Below are 20,561 nucleotides of genomic sequence, written 5' to 3' on the forward strand. Positions count from 1 at the left end.
ATTCGTTCAGAAATTTCTTTCTGTGTCTTACCCTCTTGCTTGAGGGTGTCAATAGTGGCCTTCTGGACAGCAGTCAGGTCGGCAGTCTTACCCATGATTGGGGTTTTGAGTGATGAACCAGGCTGGGAGTTTTAAAGGCCTCAGGAATCTTTTGCAGGTGTTTAGAGTTAACTCGTTGATTCAGATGATTAGGTTCATAGCTCGTTTAGAGACCCTTTTAATGATATGCTAATTTTGTGAGATAGGAATTTTGGGTTTTCATGAGCTGTATGCCAAAATCATCCGTATTAAGATAATAAAAGACCTGAAATATTTCAGTTAGTGTGCGATGAATCTAAAATATATGAATGTTAAATTTTCATCATGACATTATGGAAAATAATGAACTTTATCACAATATGCTAATATTTTGAGAAGGACCTGTAAGAGGAATACTAAAGATTGCTTTAACATATTGAACACAACCAGCGCTTTAGTTAGAAATTTCTGCAGCTCCTTCAGTTTTGCTGTTGGCATTCTGGCAGCTTCCCTGACCACTTCTTTTTTTTAAATCATTAACAACTGGGAATTGTATTGTTCAGAGGTAGAATGTGCGACCCATATATGAAGATTGTTGGTCCTCGACGTAGGCGTCTGGGGTTAGATTCCCAACCTTGGAACCTTTGCTGCATGTTTTCCCCCCTTCTCTCTCTGCCCATTTTCTGCCTGAATACTGCAAATGATGGCCAATACTGCCACAAACATTTTCAAAAAAAATCATTCACAAGATATTTTAACAAAGTTTAGTTTTATACTGCGCACATAAATACAATCAGGTTATTGCAGATTTTTAATTATTTTTTTCTAATATTGTTTTCTTTTTTACTTGAATTGTACATGATATATATGCATTATATGTGGAGAAGTTTTGATGTCTAATTTTTTACGTTTCAAAATAGATATTTTACCAGGGGTGTGAATTATTTTGAGAGCCACTATACTTATATGAATGTTCTTATAATTCTGCATTAACTTGGTTAAGCATGGAAAACCACTTTATAAATTCCAAACTGCCTCTCACAGTTTTTGTTGATGCCTCTTGTGTGCTGTTAGATTGTTGTTAAGTGCACCCTCTCATGTGTTATTACTTCATTATGCACCCAGACAAGTAAAATGTAATTCACATTGGTTTTACCTGAGTGTGGGGAGTTAAAAAACAAACAAAACGATCCTCTCAGCCTCTTCCAGAGTGGGAATACAATGGCAATCCAGATTTTGTCGGCTACCGCATCCAATACTTCAAAGCAGGATCAAGAGGGGGCGTTCTTTCTCACATCATCATGGACCGGCTGGAGAGGGAGTTCACCATAGAGGACTTAGAAGAGTGGACGGAGTACGAGGTCAGAGTGCAGGCTGTCAACGGCATTGGGTCTGGACCTTGGAGCCAAGCAGTTCATGGCAGAACCAGGGAGTCTGGTGAGGATGATTAGGAATGAATGACTACTATGATTGTTACCTTTTATTTTACAGCCCATTGTATTATTGTATTAAGATGATAGTCACGGGGTTTTATGGAATGTACTTTATTTTTTTATTTTTTTCACTTTTCTTTTTGTTTTGTTTTAGATTACAAATTTTGTATTAAATTAAGTATGTTTTTCTTGATCAATAAGAAGTGATGGGAATAATGACGCAGGAGAAGGAGCGGGTCAAAAGTTTATACTTCTGTCCACTCCTTTGAGCGTGTGAATATAATATAATTTGTAAATATTGCTGTTACTATCTGCTTTTACGTTCCATAATTTTAGATCCTAAAAGTATTTTTTGAATAGGAGTAAAACATTACAGTCTTGTGCTGCAGTGCCGTCCAGTGGTCCCACCAACGTGTCAGCATTCGCCACCACCTCCAGCAGCATCCTGGTGCGGTGGGGAGAAGTCCAAGAGGCAGACCGCAATGGACTCATCCTGGGATACAAGGTCATTTTAATGTTACATTCATCTATAGTAAACCCATTTCGCTCCAAATCTTTTTTTTTTTTTTTTTTTTTCCAGAAATCACATTTTTGTAAATCTCCCACATCCTTCAGGTTGTGTATAAGGAGAAGGACTCAGACACAGCACCCCACTTCTGGACAGTAGAGGGCAACAACAGTCATAGTGTCCAGCTGACTGGTCTGGGCAAGTATGTTCTGTATGAGATTCAAGTCCTGGCCTTCACGCGAATTGGAGATGGAAGAAGCAGCTCGCCTCCTATTCTAGAGAGGACATTGGATGATGGTAAACATGACAAACCAGATATTACATGAACAAAATATTTCTTTCATTCCAAACCAGTAATTCAACTTAGAAAATTCTATTTTTGTGTCTTTATATTTGTAACAGTCCCCTTTATAGGCAAAAAAAAACATTGAACCTGATGTGGTCTAACGTGACTTGAATTTGATAAAGTCAGTTATGCAGCATTGTCAAAATTTCTATCTGTCATGCTATTAAGTTGTTTTTATTATATTTTCTTATTTTAAATGTATTTTCTTTATCTTTATTAGAATGTTTGTTTATTTAAATTTTCATTGTTTTTACTTTGTTTTTATATCTGTATACATTTTTGTCATTTTTACAACATTGGTACTGGTCTTTTGTTTTATATATACTGTGTATATATATGTATACACAGTAATAATAATTCTGGTTTCCTTAAGCTTCCAGGACATGGCATGCTAAAAATAAATAAGTAAAAGCTAATATTTGATTCAACATGTGTTTATTGCCGTGTGTGTGTGTGTGTGTGTGTGTGTGTGTGTGTGTGTGTGTGTGTGTGTGTGTGTGTGTAAACAACATTTTGTTGCTATTTTTCCTATTTTATTTTGATTATTAATTAAGGAATCTCTATGGACTATTAATACATTTTTGACATTTTAGTACCAGGCCCTCCGGTTGGCATCCTGTTCCCAGAAGTCAGAACCACATCAGTCAGGCTCATCTGGCAACCTCCCGCACAGCCCAACGGTATTATACTCGGTAAGATTATTTGGTCGGGTAAAGGCAAGGCGGTTGAGATGTAAGCAGCATTGGAGTTCAAAGGGCTGCACATGATGCATGAGAGACTATAAATATGTTTGTAAAGGTGCAAAACAGAAAGCAAGATGTGACCTAAAATAAAAAAGAGGTAGATAAAAAACATGTTCCATTCTAATATTTAATGTTTAAAAAAAATTACTATTAAAAATGAATTTCTATAAACTGTCCCTGCATGGTTTGAGGTTAAGCTATATTACCAAATTTATTCACTTTGATTTCATTCAAATATTTTATGTTTCTTATTTGATGCCCTCAGCTTATCAGATCACCTACAGAAAAAACTCTTCTAACAGCACTGCTGCCACTGTGGATGTGCTGAGCCCTAGTGTGAGACAGTACACAGCAACCGGACTGAAACAAGAAATGGCTTACATATTCCGTCTCACTGCTCAGACGCGAAAAGGCTGGGGCCAAGCCGCGGAGGCTTTGGTGGTCACCACCGAGAAGAGAGGTGAGTTTAAAATATTGCAGCCCAAATGTGTTATTAAAGTGGATTTACCTTTGAATATTGGGCTTAAATGAGATTGGGTGTACATTCCCCTTAGCTCGGCCTCAACCCACCAGTCGTCCCGTTGTCCCTCAAGAAGAAGTCCAGGCTCGCAGAGTCCTGTTGTCATGGGAACCAGGCAGCGATGGCCTGTCTCCAGTTCGTTACTACACAGTACAGTACAGAGAGCTCCCAGAGAGCAACTGGACAGTACACTCAGCATCAGTCAGCCATGAGACAAACTCCTACATAGTGGACAGGTAAATATGTATTTGTACACCTTCAAAATGGGATTTGTATTACTGAAAGGCATGTCCATGTATTGTGTAGTATAAATACAGGGGTTGGACAATGAAACTGAAACACCTGTCATTTTAGTGTGGGAGGTTTCATGGCTAAATTGGACCAGCCTGGTAGCCAGTCTTCATTGATTGCACATTGCACCAGTAAGAGCAGAGTGTGAAGGTTCAATTAGCAGGGTAAGAGCACAGTTTTGCTCAAAATATTGAAATGCACACAACATTATGGGTGACATACCAGAGTTCAAAAGAGGACAAATTGTTGGTGCACGTCTTGCTGGCGCATCTGTGACCAAGACAGCAAGTCTTTGTGATGTATCAAGAGCCCCGGTATCCAGGGTAATGTCAGCATACCACCAAGAAGGACGAACCACATCCAACAGGATTAACTGTGGATGCAAGAGGAAGCTGTCTGAAAGGGATGTTCGGGTGTTAACCCAGATTGTATCCAAAAAACATAAAACCACGGCTGCCCAAATTACGGCAGAATTAAATGTGCACCTCAACTCTCCTGTTTCCACCAGAACTGTCCGTCGGGAGCTCCACAGGGTCAATATACACGGCCGGGCTGCTATAGCCAAACCTTTGGTCACTCATACCAATGCCAAACGTCGTTTTCAATGGTGCAAGGAGCGCAAATCTTGGGCTGTAGACAATGTGAAACATGTATTGTTCTCTGATGAATCCACCTTTACTGTTTTCCCCACATCCGGGAGAGTTACAGTGTGGAGAATTCCCAAAGAAGTGTACCACCCAGACTGTTGCATCCCCAGAGTGAAGCATGGGGGTGGATCAGTGATGGTTTGGGCTGCCATATCATGGCATTCCCTTGGCCCAATACTTGTGCTAGATGGGCGCGTCACTGCCAAGGACTACCGAACCATTCTTGAGGACCATGTGCATCCAATGGTTTAAACATTGTATCCTGAATGAGGTGCCGTGTATCAGGATGACAATGCACCAATACACACAGCAAGACTGGTGAAAGATTGGTTTGATGAACATGAAAGTGAAGTTGAACATCTCCCATGGCCTGCACAGTCACCAGATCTAAATATTATTGAGCTACTTTGGGGTGTTTTGGAGGAGCGAGTCAGGAAACGTTTTCCTCCACCAGTATCACGTAGTGACCTGGCCACTATCCTGCAAGAAGAATGGCTTAAAATCCCTCTGACCACTGTGCAGGACTTGTATATGTCATTCCCAAGACGAATTGACGCTGTATTGGCCGCAAAAGGAGGCCCTACACCATACTAATAAATTATTGTGGTCTAAAACCAGGTGTTTCAGTTTCATTGTCCAACCCCTGAAGGGCTCTATACTTCTTGGCCTTTTTTCATTAATTACTGCATCAGTGGTGCAGTGTGGCATAGAGGTGATCAGCCTGTGGTTCTGCTGAGGTGTTAGCCCTGGTTGCTTTTATGGTGGTCTTCATCTCAGCTTTGTTGTTGGCTGTTTTCTTTCTCTTGACAATACTCTATAGATTCTCTATGAGGGTTAGGTCGGGCAAGTTTGCTGGCCAATCCAGTACAGTGAAACCATACTCATTAAACCAGGTATTGGTACTTTCAGCAGTGTGGGCAGATGCCAAGTCCTGCTGGAAAATGAAATCAGTATATCGTTCATGAAGTGCACTAAAATTCAGTGACAGCCACATTGACTTTGGAACTGGTAAAAGACTGTAGATCAACACCAACAGAAAACATAGTTCCCCAACTCATAATTGACTGTGGGAACTTCTATTCAATTCAATTCAGTTTTATTTATATAGCGCCAATTCACAACACATGTTGTCTCAAGGCACTTCACAACAGTCAGGTACATACATTCCAATTAGTCCTAACAATTGAACAGTGCAGTCAGAGTTAGCTTTTTATTCAAATTGGATAAAACGTTTTTCTATTTAAGGAAACCCAGCAGATTGCATCCAGTCAGTGACTTGCAGCATTCCCTCCTCCTGGATGAGCAAGTAGAGACAGTGGACAGTCACTGGCGTTGACTTTGCAGCAATCCCTCATACTGAGCATGCATGTAGCGACAGTGGAGAGGAAAAACTCCCTTTTAACAGGAAGAAAACTTCTGGCAGAACCAGGCTCAGTATCAGCGGCCATCTGCCACGACCGACTGGGGGTTTGAGAGAACAGAGCAGAGACACAAAGAGAACAAAGAAGCACTGATCCAGGAGTCCTTTCTATGGGAAGGAAAAGTAAATGTTACTGGATGTAGCTCCGTTAGTCGTTTCACCTAGAAAGAAAGAACAGATAAACTCTGAGCCAGTTTTCAAGGTTAGAGTAGCATATAATTTGTTACAGTAAAAGCTCAGTCAATTTCCATGTCTAGGAGAGAGAAAGGGTTAAACACTAAAAGACAGGGCCATGTGGATCATTGGTAGAGGGTGAGCATTAAGTTGTTGCCAGCTGAAGCTCGGACGATTCCCCTCTCCAGAAAGGTGTCACAGGTAGACACAGAGCCAGGCCAGGTGTAGCTTCTAGGAAGAGAAAAGAGGGAGAACAAAGTTAAAAACTGAAATAACAGCAAACAATGCAAAATTGGAGAGTAGTGTGAGAATGTAGCGAAGAGGGTGAAAGTGGTCGTTATGTCCTCCAGCAGCCTAAGCCTATAGCAGCATAACTACACACATAGTTTCAGTACAGATTATTTAGTTAAACGGCGCTTATTTACAACAATGTCGTCTCAAGGCACCTCACAAAGGGTCCCACTGATGGTCATTGTTATACTAAAAACCACAATGATTGGGATACCTCTCTCTGTCAGACTGACTATAACCATTGGAAAAGAGAAGGGGTCATACAGGCAGCAGAAATGGAGGGTGTGTTTGCACCTCAACCATAACTGAGCCGGTTTAGGCTAAACCTGACTCCCCCTTACTCCAACCAACAGGGAGGGAAGAAGACGGAGGTAAAAAATAAGGAAGATAGCTCAGGATAAACTAAGCCACTCTAACTATAAGCTTTATCAAAAAAGAAAGTTTTAAGCCTAGCCTTAAAAGTAGACAGGGTGTCTGCCTCACGGACTAAAGCTGGGAGCTGGTTCCACAGGAGAGGAGCCTCCTGATAGTAACGAATTACAATAGTCCAGCCTTGAAGTAACAAATGCATGGACTAGTTTTTCAGCGTCACTCCTTCTCACTGAACCTCAAGCAACTTGGATTCTGTCCCTCTGCTGTCTTCCTCCAGTCCCCGGGGGCTTGATTTTATCTGAAAAGAGAATGTTGGATCATTAAGCAACATTAATTTTTCTCCTTAGCCTAAGTAAAATGCTTCTGAGATTTTATCTGGTGCTGGATGAGGTTTAACACAAGGAATGCAACATTTGTAGCCCATGGATACGTCTATGTATTGTGACTCTTAAAGGGCTATGTTCCGTCACAGTCCATACCTTTTCAGTATCTGCCAAGCTCTTGAATGAGGTTTGCTTCACAATCCCCTGAAGGCTGCTATTATTCTGTTACTTGCTATTCTACCATGTTTTTTCCTACCACTCAACTTTCCATTTATAAGCTTCGAGGAAGCACTGTTTCTAAAGGTAATCCAGTTTTTGCAATGGCCTTTTGCGTCTTATCCTTTTGTGCGTGTGTGTGTGTGTGTGTGTGTGTGGGGTGGGGGGGGGGGGTGTCTTAACCGTCTGCTGGACAACAGTCAAGTCAGCATTCTTCCCCATGATTGTGTAGTCCGTTACATAGCCCTAATATAAGAGTTATTGATTAAATCTTCTGTTTTCTAAATTGGCCTTAGTTGATGCTAATTTTATGAGAACCCAAATTTTGGGTTGTCATTAGCTGTAAGCCATAATAATCTAAATCAACAGAAATAACCACTTGAAATATGTCATTCTCTGCGAAATTTAAATTTAATTTATATTTAAGTTTTACTTTGAACTCCTTTAAAAAAAACATTTAATTGTTTTCTCATCTATTATAATTCCTGTATAATGGATAACCAGAAAAAATGTTTTCTTGTTTACAGGTTAAAGCCTTTCACCTCTTACCAGTTTCGGGTTAAAGCCACAAATGACATTGGAGACAGTGAATACAGTGAGGAGAGTGAGGCCATTACTACGCTACAGGACAGTAAGCAACTTTTGACTGTTCATCTAGACCAAACAAATCATGAGCTGTTTATTTCAGGACTAGGTTTTGTACTGAATTATTCTGCAAGTGTATCAATGGGCTCTGAATGTTTACAGTGAATACATTTTAACAGTGTGTTAGCTCTAAAGCTGTTCTATACCAGTCTGTTCGAATTACACTTCCCACAGCTGTCCGCCACTCTAACATATTTTTTTAATCCTGTCAAGCCCCAGACAAAGCCCCGACAATACTGTCTGTTACTCCCCACACCACTACATCTGTATTGGTTCGTTGGCAGGTACGCTGCTGGATGACTTTCCTATGTTGGAATGTTGAATATGAATTTTATTGGCATCCAACAGTGGATTATTTATTGATTTTGAAATATTAGACATTAAGAAAATCTCATTTTCCTTTTAGCCCCCTTCAGAGGATCGCATAAATGGAGTTCTGTTGGGATTTAGGGTCAGGTACCGGGAGTTGCATTATGATTGGCTTCACAGCTTCTCTGTCCGCACAGTAAATAGTCCTTTTGCCACCTGGGCTGATTTTACATGTAAGCTCTAATAATATTACTTATGTGCATTTTATATCTTAGTTTTTTTTTTTTTTTTCTAAATAATGATTGAATTCTTGTATATTCAAATGTTTCCCATTTTGCATCTGACCTCCAGCTCCATACAGCATCAGAAACTTGACAGAATCCTCTTTAACCCAGTATGAACTTGACAGTAAGTCTTGTATCGCCACTTGTGCATTTTGTATCACTTTAAGTTTAAATACCATTTAGTAAATGTTATTCCCACAAAGCAGTGCATTTGTATTATTTAGAGCAATTGTCAGCTGCATACTCCCACTCAACTGCAGCCACTGCTTTTTTTTATTTGTGTCTGTGTGTGTGTGTGTGTGTGTGTGTGTGTGTGTGCGCGCGCATGTGTATGTGTGTGTGAAAGACTTTAATCTCTAAAAGCTGCCCTGTTGTTATTCCAGCATGGTTTTCTTCGTTTTAATATTGGCAACTCTTCCCGTGTGCTTCCACAACAGGCGTGTCTTTTGATCAGTTTGCATTATATTTCTGACTCGCTTCTCTGAGCTGTGTGTGATCTTATCTTGCCATGGGCATTTGAATGAATGGGTGTTTCTCTGGAATATCTTTTTTTTGTTTTTTTTGTTTTTGCTTTTTCACATTAATTCCTCTATTACAGTGCTGCATTGCATTCTTCCCTGTCAGATTTGAACAAACACAAGCGCTATGAGATCCTTCTCAGCGTGTATAATGCAGTTGGGGAGGGTCCGAGCTGTGCACCTCAGGAAGTGTTTGTTGGAGAGGCGGGTAGGGTTGATTTCTTAGTTTGGAGCATATTTTAACCTTTAATTACTACTCCTCAGGTGTTAAACAAATAAAACACCTTCTCACTGAATGTTTTCATCTTTTTTCTTCAAGTCCCAACAGCTCCTCCTCAAAATGTAGTGGTCCAGTCTTCAACAGCTACGCAACTTGATGTTACCTGGGACCCGCCACCTCTGGATGCTCAGAACGGAGACATACAGGGTTACAAGGTATTATTATTGTGTACACCTTTCCTTTTGTCTCCAATATTTGTTTTGAATCCTAGTAGAAAACCATCTGGTGACTTTGTCCGCAGATCTACTTCTGGGAGTTTCAGCTCCAGAACGAGACAGAGCGCTTGCGCACTCTATTCCTGCCAGAGCTTGGGGTGAAGCTTAAAAATCTGACAGGCTACACTACCTACATGATCAGCGTGGCAGCCTTCAACGCTGCAGGGGATGGGCCCCGCTCCCTGCCCACCAGAGGGCGCACTCAGCAAGCAGGTGCAAATATGGATAAGATTCTTCAATAGGCCACTGGCATTAACTTTGGAGCCAAAACCTTTTTTCAGCACCCTGTACCACTTTGCAGTCTCATACTTTTTCAATCTATTGCTAACTTTGCACACATTGTTGCACTTAGTGATATTCATTGTCGATATCTACACACTGTTTAGGTTTTTTATGTGGTTATATATCATAGTGACAAAAGAAAGCTGCAAAGAGGATAATGCATTGCTTTAAAGTCAATTGATATAAGATTTTGAGTTGCTGGAACAGTGCAAACTCAGCCACTGCTTGTGTTTAGCAGAAAACTATATACTGTTATTTTTCAAGTAGCTTAGTGTCATCCCTTAGGAATAGTAGAAGAAGAGATGAGAGGCTTTACTGCATATTATTTCAGGACATGCCACAGGGAGGAACAGCAGAAGAACAAGAAAAAGGAATACAAAGAGTGAGGGATGTTGATTACTTTCAGGCCACAATTTTACATCTTTGTTTAGAAGAAAGTGATATTCCCTCCTCTGGGATTTAAGCAAAAAAAAAGGTTTACAGTAAAAATGATTTTGGTCTTCTGTGCCCCTTGAAAGTTATGACATTGATAAAGGGTAGAAAGTGCAGAGAACTTTAAAACACTGTCTGGAATTTTGGCTCTTTTCACCACTAAGGACTGGGAACAGAGCCAACACAAGCTTTTGTGAGCTTTCATTCCTTATGCCGAATTGTGGCTAAATCCTGACACTCAGCTGAATCTGGGTTGGCTCAGCAGGCAGAATTCTCACAGCTCTTGTTCAAGGTCGGAGGCTGATTTTCTAAACTACTTTTGACTTTTTATAGTTAAAGAATCCTTTTTCCAAAGGATAAGCCAATGCGTTTGATCTAGTAGTATGCATTAAAAAAAACAACCAAAAATTTGCCGCTGCTCTTCTATGTCTTTTTTGTATTGTTTGTAGTGCTTTCAGTCAGCCTTTCATTTTCCTTTGGTACTATGCATCGTCTTTCTCTTATAAAAAGGTCAACTCACTGTTTTAAGAGCTTGAAAGCTCTGAACTCCCCCCTTTTAAAGTCCAAAATCCTTAATAATAAATTACATGAATTATAGCAAACTATCTGATACAATGCAATACATTTTCTATAAGAATTAAAAATATGTATAAATTGTGACATGGCTTAAATTTGTTCAGAGAACAACGCTAAACCTTTGAAATACTTGCAAAACTATTCTTTTCCACTTTTGTCATATTATATTCACAAACCTCAATGTGATGAAAATGCTTTACAGATAAAAACCTCAGAAGGAATCTGTAGAACGTAACTGCATGCTGAGGAGACAAATCAGCCATTTTATTCACATGTGTTGGAATAGGAACACATCAAAACGTTGTAGGACAACAGCCCTGGAGGAGTTTGACATTCCTGATCTCAACCATTCCATTGAATAGGATAGAATTGTAGCTTCAGTTGTGTGTTTCTGGTCAATGTTCTGGTAGAAGGTGTTTTTTGAAAACATTTATTTTTTCCAGTATTGCCCTGTATTAAGCTTCATCCAAATTTCCATCAGCAAAAGCATCCCTATAGCATGATGTTTCCATTTTTGATGGCTAATTGAATGGTCTTCTGTGAGATGTTCTAGGCTTAGGCAAGTGTTTTATAACCTAACCCTGCTTTTGTCATGATTTGAGGGTGTTTGGGTTTTTATTTGGGTTCTAGTTATTCTTATTTTCGTTTTACGTTTTTGATCTTGTTTCTGTTTATTATTTTCCTGGCTATGCTTTAGTTTCCCGTGTTCTAGTTCATGTTCTGTATGTTATGTTTTCCTGATTAGTTTGAATCCTTGAATTTCTGTTTTGCTCCAGTCCCATTTTGTTCTCTCCTGTCTGTTTACAATTAGCCTCATTCGGTCCACCTGTGCCACGTTAATCAGTTTTGTTTTTCACCTGTACTATGTTCCATTTATACAACTTTGTTCTGTTCATTCCTCGCGGAACCATTTTGGATCATATCACCCTGTTTTCAGCCAGTTATTGCAGTTCATGCCAAGCCTGTCCATGCCTGTTTTTACCATCACCTTCTGAAAGTGAGTTACATTTATTAAATCATTCACTCCCCACCCATGCTTCCTGCCCGTCTGCATTCCGGGGTCCTCCACCACACCACACCTGACAGCTATAAACTGTATCCCTAACTTGTCAGATGTGTTGCTTTGTCTTCATGATCCCATTTGCTCTATAATGTTCTCTAACAAACCTCTGAGGCCTTCACAGGACAGCTGTATATATATAAAGAATTAATTACACACAGGTGGATTATTTACTAATTAAAATGGTTTCTCTGGATTTTATTAAAGAGCCACAGAGGAAAGGAACTGAATACAAATTAACGCAACACATTTCAGATTTGTAAAAAAAAATCCATTTCCATATCCATTTCCTCCTGCTTCACCACTATGCACTATTTTTGCTGGTTTATGACTTGAAATTTAAGTCAATTTAACTGAGGCTTGTGGTAGCAACATGACAAAATGTGGGAAAGTTAAAGTTGCGTGAATCCTGTTGCAAGGCAATATACTCTAATGAGGAATCAAACTCCAATTACATCTTGTCCTTCCTTTCTCAAAAGCACCCAGTGCTCCCAGCTACATCCACTTCAGTGAGCTGACCACAACTTCGGTGAACGTGTCCTGGGGGGAGCCCAAGCAGGCCAACGGCATCATTGAAGGTTACCGTCTGGTTTACGAGCCCTGCACTCCAGTTGACGGTGAGAAAATCTGCCTTTAGTCTAACAACACTCCTCTTCTCTTGACATTCCTCAGCTGGCTCTCTCAGCCAGTGATTTACAACCTCTCTCCTCCTAACCATATTCGTTTTTAAATCATGCTGCTTAAGCTTGTGTTCTAATTTGTTGCAGATGGGTACAGACCCTGCAGTAACATATAAGGCAAGGCTGATAAATTACACTAGAATGCTCTGCTGAGCCTCTATACAGCTTCCTATTTCACTGAGAGAAACATGGTTAATAGCTGGCTAAGTGTTGTTGCCTTGACCAGATTGTCCAATAATTGAGAGCAGACTAAGAACGCTGAACTGAAGCTGCTGTGTTCCCTTGGGTAACTAACACAAACTGAAGTGAGCAAAGTAATAAATACACTAATATCACTTGGTCTATCCCTGTCTTGACAACTAAAGAGCTTTCTGGAAATTGCAGAAATTCTGCTTTAATATATCTGTGTCTCTAGTTGCTTGTTTGGTCCTGTGTGTAACTGTTTCTGATCTTTGCTCAAAGCTTAGTTTTCTATGACTTGTTGAAAGCAGTATCTAGAGTCTTAGTGTTTCCTGTACAGACTCCTCTCCTCACACTCCAGGTGTCAGTAAGATAGTAACGGTGGATGTAAAAGGCAGCTCTCCTCTGTGGATGAAGATCAAAGACCTGGCTGATGGAGTCACCTACAACTTCCGCATTCGGGCTAAAACGCTCACTTACGGCCCTGAAGTGGAGGCTAATATCACCACCGGGCCTGGCGAAGGTATTGTCCAATAAGGCTGTTATGTATTTGTGATTCCTCTTTGTTTTTGAAGAGCATGTTTGACATTGTGTTCTGCTTTTTTTGTTTTCTAAGGAGCCCCGGGCCCTCCAGGAGAGCCATTTATTTCACAATATGGCTCTGCCCTCACTCTGCATTGGACAAGCGGGGATCAAGGCCGTGCTCCTATTACCCGATATGTGATTGAGGCCAGGCCTTCTGGTGAGCTGCAGTTACCACACCTAACTGAGTCTGTGTAATACGTCACCAGTTTATGTAAAGATTTTCTCATTTTTCCCAAACAGATGAAGGATTGTGGGATATTCTTATTAAAGAAATTCCCAAAGAAGTGACATCCTATACACTTAATCTGGAAATGCTTCGAGAAGGGGTCACCTATGACTTTCGAGTAATTGCTGTCAACGATTATGGCTATGGCTCCCCCAGCGCCCCATCCCCCACCATATCAGGTAAATTGTACTTTGTGAAACAACTCTGTGTTAATTACAGGTGCTTGTTAATAAATTACACTCTCTTATTTTAGTAATTTAAATCAAACAAAGATCCCCTTTTCCACCAAAAGCCCCAGAATTTAAATACCTGTGATTTTTCCAAGGAATCCCAGATAATTTGTGTGCTTTTTGTTTCTACTGCTCTGAAAGGCTGCGGAAAATTTATATAAATCAGTCTAATCACGTGTAGAAAGTTGTGAAGAAAACTGCACTACACCTCCAGTCCAGCGGGTGGCGGTAATAAGAAACCAAAGGCCAAACAAGCAAAGTCCAATTTGTTTACAAAACAAGATGGAGAATGAACAACTGGCTTTTTGCTTGTGGTGTTGTACCACATTGTAATTTAAACCAAGTGATCTGCAAGGGAGCAACGGCAGGCGATCACCCAACGAGAATGTCTTACAAAACACCACAGTTCTTAAATATGGCAGGTGAGCAGAAGTAAGAACGCTGCAAGAACGGGTTCAGCAATCATCTTTGCTCAGCACATAACCCTAATACTTAACAATCCCGAGGTAAAAGGAAAGTCCTATCCCCAAACCTGGACCTTTTGTCTGGTAAATGTGGGCCAGGGAAATTATAATTACATGGGTAAAATTGACTTGATAGTTTCCCAACAGACCGTCACTGGCACCCTCCACAAGGAGGGTATGGCTAAGAAATGATAAGACTAAAAGAACTTGCTGAAGATGTTGGCTGTTCACAGAGCACTGTATCCAAGCATATTAAAGGAAAGTGGAGTGGAAGAAAAATGTGTAATAGAAAAAGTTGCAGAGATAGTAGGGATAACTGCACCCCTGTGGGGATTAAGAAGTCCATTTAAAGGTTTGGGGAAGAGTCACAAGGTGTGAACTGCACTTGAAGTCAGTTCTTCAACAGTCAACCAGTCACAGATGTTTTCATAGTTTTAACCTATGTTTAATAGGTTAAAACTGTTAAAATCTTTGTATAATGCCAATCTTGAGCCAGACAATATCAGAACCATCTTATCTGGGCTAAGGAGGAAAATGCCTGCACAATAGTACCAGAGTCTGGAGGGAGAGTGGAGAAGCAGAAAATCCAAGTTTCTGAAGATCCATTGTGACGTTTTTACAGTCAGATAATATTGGGAGCCATGTCATCTGGCTGTGTCAGGTGTTTACCAGGATAATTAAAGCTCTCCATGTTTCCTTCTGCTAACAAACTATAAGCACATGCTGATTTTATTTTCCAGCAGTACTTTGCACCTGCACACACTGCCAAACGCACCTATATCTGCTTTAATGAGCGTGCTCGATTGGCCAGCGAACTGGTTTTACCTAATCCTCAGAGAATCTGTGGAGCATTGTCAAGAGGAGAGACACCAGAGCCAATAATGCAAACGAGCTGAAAGTGCAACCTGGGCTTCCTTCACACATCAGCAGAGCTACAGGCTGATCACCCCCATGCCACGCTGCACTGACACAAAGAATTCATGCAAAAGAGCCCTGACCAACTACTAGATACAAATACTGTACAGGACATTGAGATGCTTTTTAGTAAGCAAACATTTCTGTATTACATTTTTTTTAAATGGTACCTGGATAATATCCTAATCTGAGTAAGGGAATTTTTGTGTGTTCATTAGATTTCAAGCATAATCATCAAAATTAACAGAAAATTATGGTTAACAACATCATTCTGTTTTTGATGAACATATACTGTATAATATGACTTTTAGTTGTTAAATTGATTTTACCTGAATAAATTCACTTTTCAATAATATTCTTATATTTCTAACTGAACCTGTACATATTATTAGCTCTACATTCAGTAAATGTTAATGCTACTTAATTTTTGTGTTTTCAGCCCAGAAGGTGTCTCCTTTCTACGAGGAGTGGTGGTTCTTGGTCGTTATTGCTCTGGTCGGTCTCATCTTCATCCTCCTCCTTGTTTTTATCCTTATCATCCGAGGCCAGAGTAAAAAGTACACTAAAAAAGCAGACCCAGGTAGGAAATGCAATCTACCACAAAATATTTCGGGTGTTTGTGCAACTTAAGCAATCGGGTGGAATTAGTTTTCATCTTAGACAAGTCTGCAGAGAAATGGAAATTTAATGATACTGCACCTGGAGTCTATAACAAGAACAAGAGTGCGTAGGCCCACACAATTAAACACATTATCTTGATTTTCCTACATTGTCTGGCTGACAGCGAAAACATGAGAGTAAAGGTTATCAGTAAGGTAGCTGAAGTAGACAAATATTATTGTCCAACTTGAATTGCAGTGAGGATCAATAACACGACAAATGGCTAGGCTGCGGCTTAATGCTTGGGCCATTAATTAGATGGAGAGTAATTATAAAACTACAGCACAAGTGGCTCCTATGCTATTGTATGAAGGGGAAAATTTGCAAGATTGTCAATTATCCAAAGTGACACGACCCAGTAGACAAACCCAGTTTGTTATCTCCATTGTTAATTGCTTATGGTCTGTGGGTGATTATACCATAATAATACGACTCATTTCTGGGGATGATCTAGTCATCCAGTAACAAATAGTTAGTAGTCCATATGAAAACAGTCATGAGAACTTTTGTCTTACAGTGGATGGCAAACAGCTGCAGGCTTAATGTGTTTAACAAAAGTTAGAGCTATGGACCAGGTCTGAGAAACCAGTGATTATGTAATGATGCAATCAAACAGTCAAGGAAATATTTTGTCTTATTTTGTAAATGTTACCAAAGAATAGAAATAATTTATAAAAATGTTTATTGTTTTGAAAGAATGTGTGAAGGACATATTTCTTTTAGTGAAAGTCCAAAACTAAACAAAAAAAACAAAACAAAGTGTTTCATTGTAAAACCAACACAGTGTCATCTTCAAACAAATGTCCAGGCAACCACTCAAACTGCACTTCACTTCCTCTGACCCACGGAGAGATGGTACGTCTAGATGAAGGACATTTCCCTGCCCTGGAACTCAACAACAGTCGCCTTTCTGGGAAAAACTCCTTTTGCCGCAAAAACGGCATTTACACCCGGTGAGCTGCTTTTCACTGCTAAAGACACAAATGAACATATTTTAAACTTTTCTTTTTACCTACTGTATGTTTGGGCTTGTAGCATACCGTAGTTGTATTTATTTCCATCTTCAAAGTAGAGAAATAGGTTAAAAAGTGTGAAAGAAAGAAAGCGACCACAAGACAGCCCAGTACGCAGTCGAAAGTTAATGAAGAGCAATGACACTACATATGGAATGTAAGACTACGGCATTTGTTCAGAAAAGTCTGCACTTAATTTACTACAGTGGCAAATTACTGCTTCACTTTTTGATTTTTGTTCCAGTTCTGACCAGCATTATCCCTCTACATTTGCACAGGCTTCCACCAACACTCTCATATCTCCAAATAACTTTGCAGTGTTTCTGTGAAAGAGCAGCATTGAGTAGAAGGAGTTGAAAGTCTAATTTTCTGCAATAATCAGTCCATATTTTAACTGTGAGGTAGTTTACTGCAGTAATTTAGCTACTAAAATGTTACAAAAGGATACAGCTACTTTAGCTCTGTAAATCAGTCTTTAGTTAGTTTCCCCAAAACAACAAGTCATTTTACATTTTTTTTGGACATTTAGGCTAATGCTAAATATGTGTTAGTTTGAAAGGAAGGTAAAATATTCATAGTCATTAATTTGGCCTATTAGTAAACATGCAGGGGACCTTTTAACCTTTATGGAGAGCAGTTACTGATTTTACTTTATAACAGCAAAATGACTGCTGTTATAAAGTAAAATCAGTAAAAAAAAACATTATTTCACAACATCCACGGTTGATTATAATGGTCTAGCTGTTGACTACACTGACCTTTTATCACAGTGGCATGGACTGTGTTATGTCTTCATTCCTTAGTCTTTGGTTATCGCTTATTCTAAAGCCAAGATTTAATTTGCTCTAATTATCCTGAAGCAAAAAGGTGCTTCCAAAAGAGTGAATGTTTTGTGTGGGTGAGGATAAATCTATAAATCTATGCTGTTCATACAATTACTTTCAAAAACCTCACCCACGTCTCCTGTAAATAGGGTCTTTGGGAATGGTAAGAATGCACACGCTGTCCTTTTCCTGCGCTGTCTATAAGCAGCCACACAAACATTCATCATAATCCCATTAGAAAGGTATTTTTATCAAGTCTAGAAAAGTGTTTTCTGTTTACAATGGGTGGCAATAGCACAAGCGATATGTCATCATCCATACATGGTAATGGGGATTCTGCTTTAGAGAGGTGTGACAGTTTATTTTGTTTCTGTAAATTCTGTTTTAAAATTACTTCACAATTTTTAAAAGAATAGGTTGAGGTTGTCCAGCTCTAAAACATGATGATATTCGTCTTGTTGTAACTTTCAGTTTACCACTTTCATACCTTTTTTATTTCCATTTCTCAAATTTATTCCTGATTTGTTTTTGTTTTTTTACTTATGCATAGTCATTTTTTACTCAAAATACTGATAAGAATTTATATTATACCTTTGTGTATTGTCGGTCTTGAGATATTGAGCCACCAATCTGAGCCTCCTTCCTCTCATCATATTTATATTCAGTGTTTTGGGAAGCGGCAAACTATACAGGGGAACAGCACAATACCAGGCGATTAGCATTCAAGAGCATCTGCCTATGCTCTTTCTCTGCCCATCTCTGCTTGAGACAGAGTGCTTTTGGGTCAGAGCTGCTTATTTTTCTTTGACCTTTAGCCTTTGTTGCAGCACTGTGAGAGTTATTCCAACATGAACTACTGTCATCAGGACTTTGGAGCTCTGGCTGTTTGGTAATGTTTGGTTAAACATTTGACAGAGGTTTTAGAGATGCTGCAGCATTAGAAGTTTGTGCAGAGGCATGGGTCATGGTCAGACGGGTGAGCTTTGTTACAGGCAAAGAGCCTGCATCTTGTCACAGCAAATCCTCAACAAAGATGTACTTGTGCACATTAGTGTGCACATTATTGTGGAATGTACTAGAGAGTACATTCACATTCAGGTTGATCTTCCATGATCGTCTTGACCATGGAGGCCAGAAAGGGGGATCAAAGGAACTCTGGATGCTCTAACTCTTTGAAGAGGTCTAATTTGCAAATGAAGTAAAGGTGAGGGCAGGCTTCCAACCGGACATTTGAACAAGTGAAGGAAAGAAGGAAAATAGCCAGATAAGGCAAGCGGAGGGAAAGTGCAGCCCTTCTAAACAATTCAAAGCTCTGGATCAATAGCCCCTCCTCCACTACACTCACGTGGTGGCATCTTTTTGATGACCACCCACTCACATCATCCTCTTTGACCTAAAGGAGATGTATGTGTTTGTTCTGTTTACTGTTTCATGGCCGTTGTCATGTTGGGTCTTCTAAGCTTGCACTTAAGTGCAAGCAGTAATTTAGCTTCTGCTTGTGTAACTGAACACATATTAAGTTTTATCTCAGAAATTGTTAAGGTTGTCTGCTTTGTGATTAAATAGTACACTTGACATCACAGTTAGTTTTTTCTCACCTAGCCCAACTTTCAGCATTTTCTATTTCAAACCAAGTAAGCATTTACTTTCATGCTACTGCCACTTTAAGCAAGCCAAGGAAGGTCTTGTCTTTGTAAGGTTATTATTCACCTTTTTTTCTGTACACCATTCACACATTCTGCTAATGTCTTACCAGAATTATGACTTAGTCAAAATACAGCAGTAATAAAGGTAAAATCCTTCTGTATTGCTTATCTTTAGATTTAAAAGATTTAGTTAAAATTTGTATTCCTTTTTTCCCTTTTTAATTCCAGATGTTGCTCTGAAGTCAGAATGTGTAAGTTCTTGGTTGGAGAATCTGCAATAGCACCCCTCAAAATTGGATTTCAAATTTGGAAATTCTGCAGTTTCTCACCAACCCTCACATCAAAATCCAACATGGATGCCTTCCACTTAAGCACACGCTGGAATATGTATCTGGGAATGGCACCACATCAAAATTTGGCATGTTCCAGTTGCAAATTGCAAAGCCTGTTGGATTTGCACATTGTTGTTCTCAATGACTTGGGTAATTGCTATTAGGAATTCAAGGTGACAATAAAGTACTCTCTGCAGCCACTTTATTAGGTACACCTGTTCAATTACTGTTGAACCACAAATCAGGCAATCACATTAATTTATTATTATTTGTTTATTATTTGTTTAGTTTATTATCATTATTATCTCCTGAACATGTATACATTTGAAACACATGACATATGCACTCAAGTGCTTTGGGAAATTCGAGGGGAAGGGTTTAGGATAAAGTACAAACATATGCTGGCTAACCTCAACTACAATTGAAACATGTAATTCAAAGATTGCACAGAAAAAGACACTTACGTTCTAACTCCAATTTCACTTAACTCTGAAATACCGTTCAAGAAACATCAAAAATCTGTAATAACAAAAGAAGGAAAAGTAACAACACTAATAATAATTATTATTTCCTTTTCTTCCCTCTTCCTTTTCTATTGTTCTACTGTAAGGGCTTTTGTAAGTTTTCAATTACTTTCTATAATGTTGGATTTCATATATATATATATATATACTTTTTATACATTTAGAACAATTAGGTTGATCATTCAGGCAATTTCATACACTAACCTTTCTGATGGATATACACCAGCTTCTATATGTGCCCTCACCTTAGCTTTGTGGAAAATACCAGTGCCTCTGAGATTGTAACTGGAATATCGTTTGGATACAATAGAGAAGCATATGGTCATAAGCTTTGTACATCACAACTGCTGTGTTTAGGTCAACAAGATTATGTAATCTT

General features: G+C 39.3%; 1 protein-coding gene across 1 annotated transcript in view; it reads left to right on the top strand.

Moving 5' to 3' along the window:
• Window positions 1-20,561, top strand: part of LOC124864217 (protein sidekick-2-like) — a 146,217-nt gene that overhangs the window by 120,157 nt on the left and 5,499 nt on the right. Inside the window, exons 25-43 of the mRNA XM_047358903.1 lie at window positions 1,218-1,455; window positions 1,841-1,956; window positions 2,067-2,256; window positions 2,899-2,997; window positions 3,314-3,508; window positions 3,603-3,804; window positions 7,830-7,933; window positions 8,161-8,231; window positions 8,354-8,489; window positions 8,608-8,664; window positions 9,165-9,266; window positions 9,378-9,493; window positions 9,580-9,766; window positions 12,383-12,520; window positions 13,125-13,286; window positions 13,380-13,505; window positions 13,589-13,753; window positions 15,623-15,763; window positions 16,652-16,796. Coding sequence (XP_047214859.1) covers window positions 1,218-1,455; window positions 1,841-1,956; window positions 2,067-2,256; window positions 2,899-2,997; window positions 3,314-3,508; window positions 3,603-3,804; window positions 7,830-7,933; window positions 8,161-8,231; window positions 8,354-8,489; window positions 8,608-8,664; window positions 9,165-9,266; window positions 9,378-9,493; window positions 9,580-9,766; window positions 12,383-12,520; window positions 13,125-13,286; window positions 13,380-13,505; window positions 13,589-13,753; window positions 15,623-15,763; window positions 16,652-16,796 — 2,690 coding nt within the window. The remainder of the gene's footprint in view (window positions 1-1,217; window positions 1,456-1,840; window positions 1,957-2,066; window positions 2,257-2,898; window positions 2,998-3,313; window positions 3,509-3,602; window positions 3,805-7,829; window positions 7,934-8,160; window positions 8,232-8,353; window positions 8,490-8,607; window positions 8,665-9,164; window positions 9,267-9,377; window positions 9,494-9,579; window positions 9,767-12,382; window positions 12,521-13,124; window positions 13,287-13,379; window positions 13,506-13,588; window positions 13,754-15,622; window positions 15,764-16,651; window positions 16,797-20,561) is intronic.

The sequence above is a fragment of the Girardinichthys multiradiatus genome, chromosome Y (genome assembly GCF_021462225.1).
Source record: "Girardinichthys multiradiatus isolate DD_20200921_A chromosome Y, DD_fGirMul_XY1, whole genome shotgun sequence".
NCBI classification, from domain to species: domain Eukaryota; kingdom Metazoa; phylum Chordata; class Actinopteri; order Cyprinodontiformes; family Goodeidae; genus Girardinichthys; species Girardinichthys multiradiatus.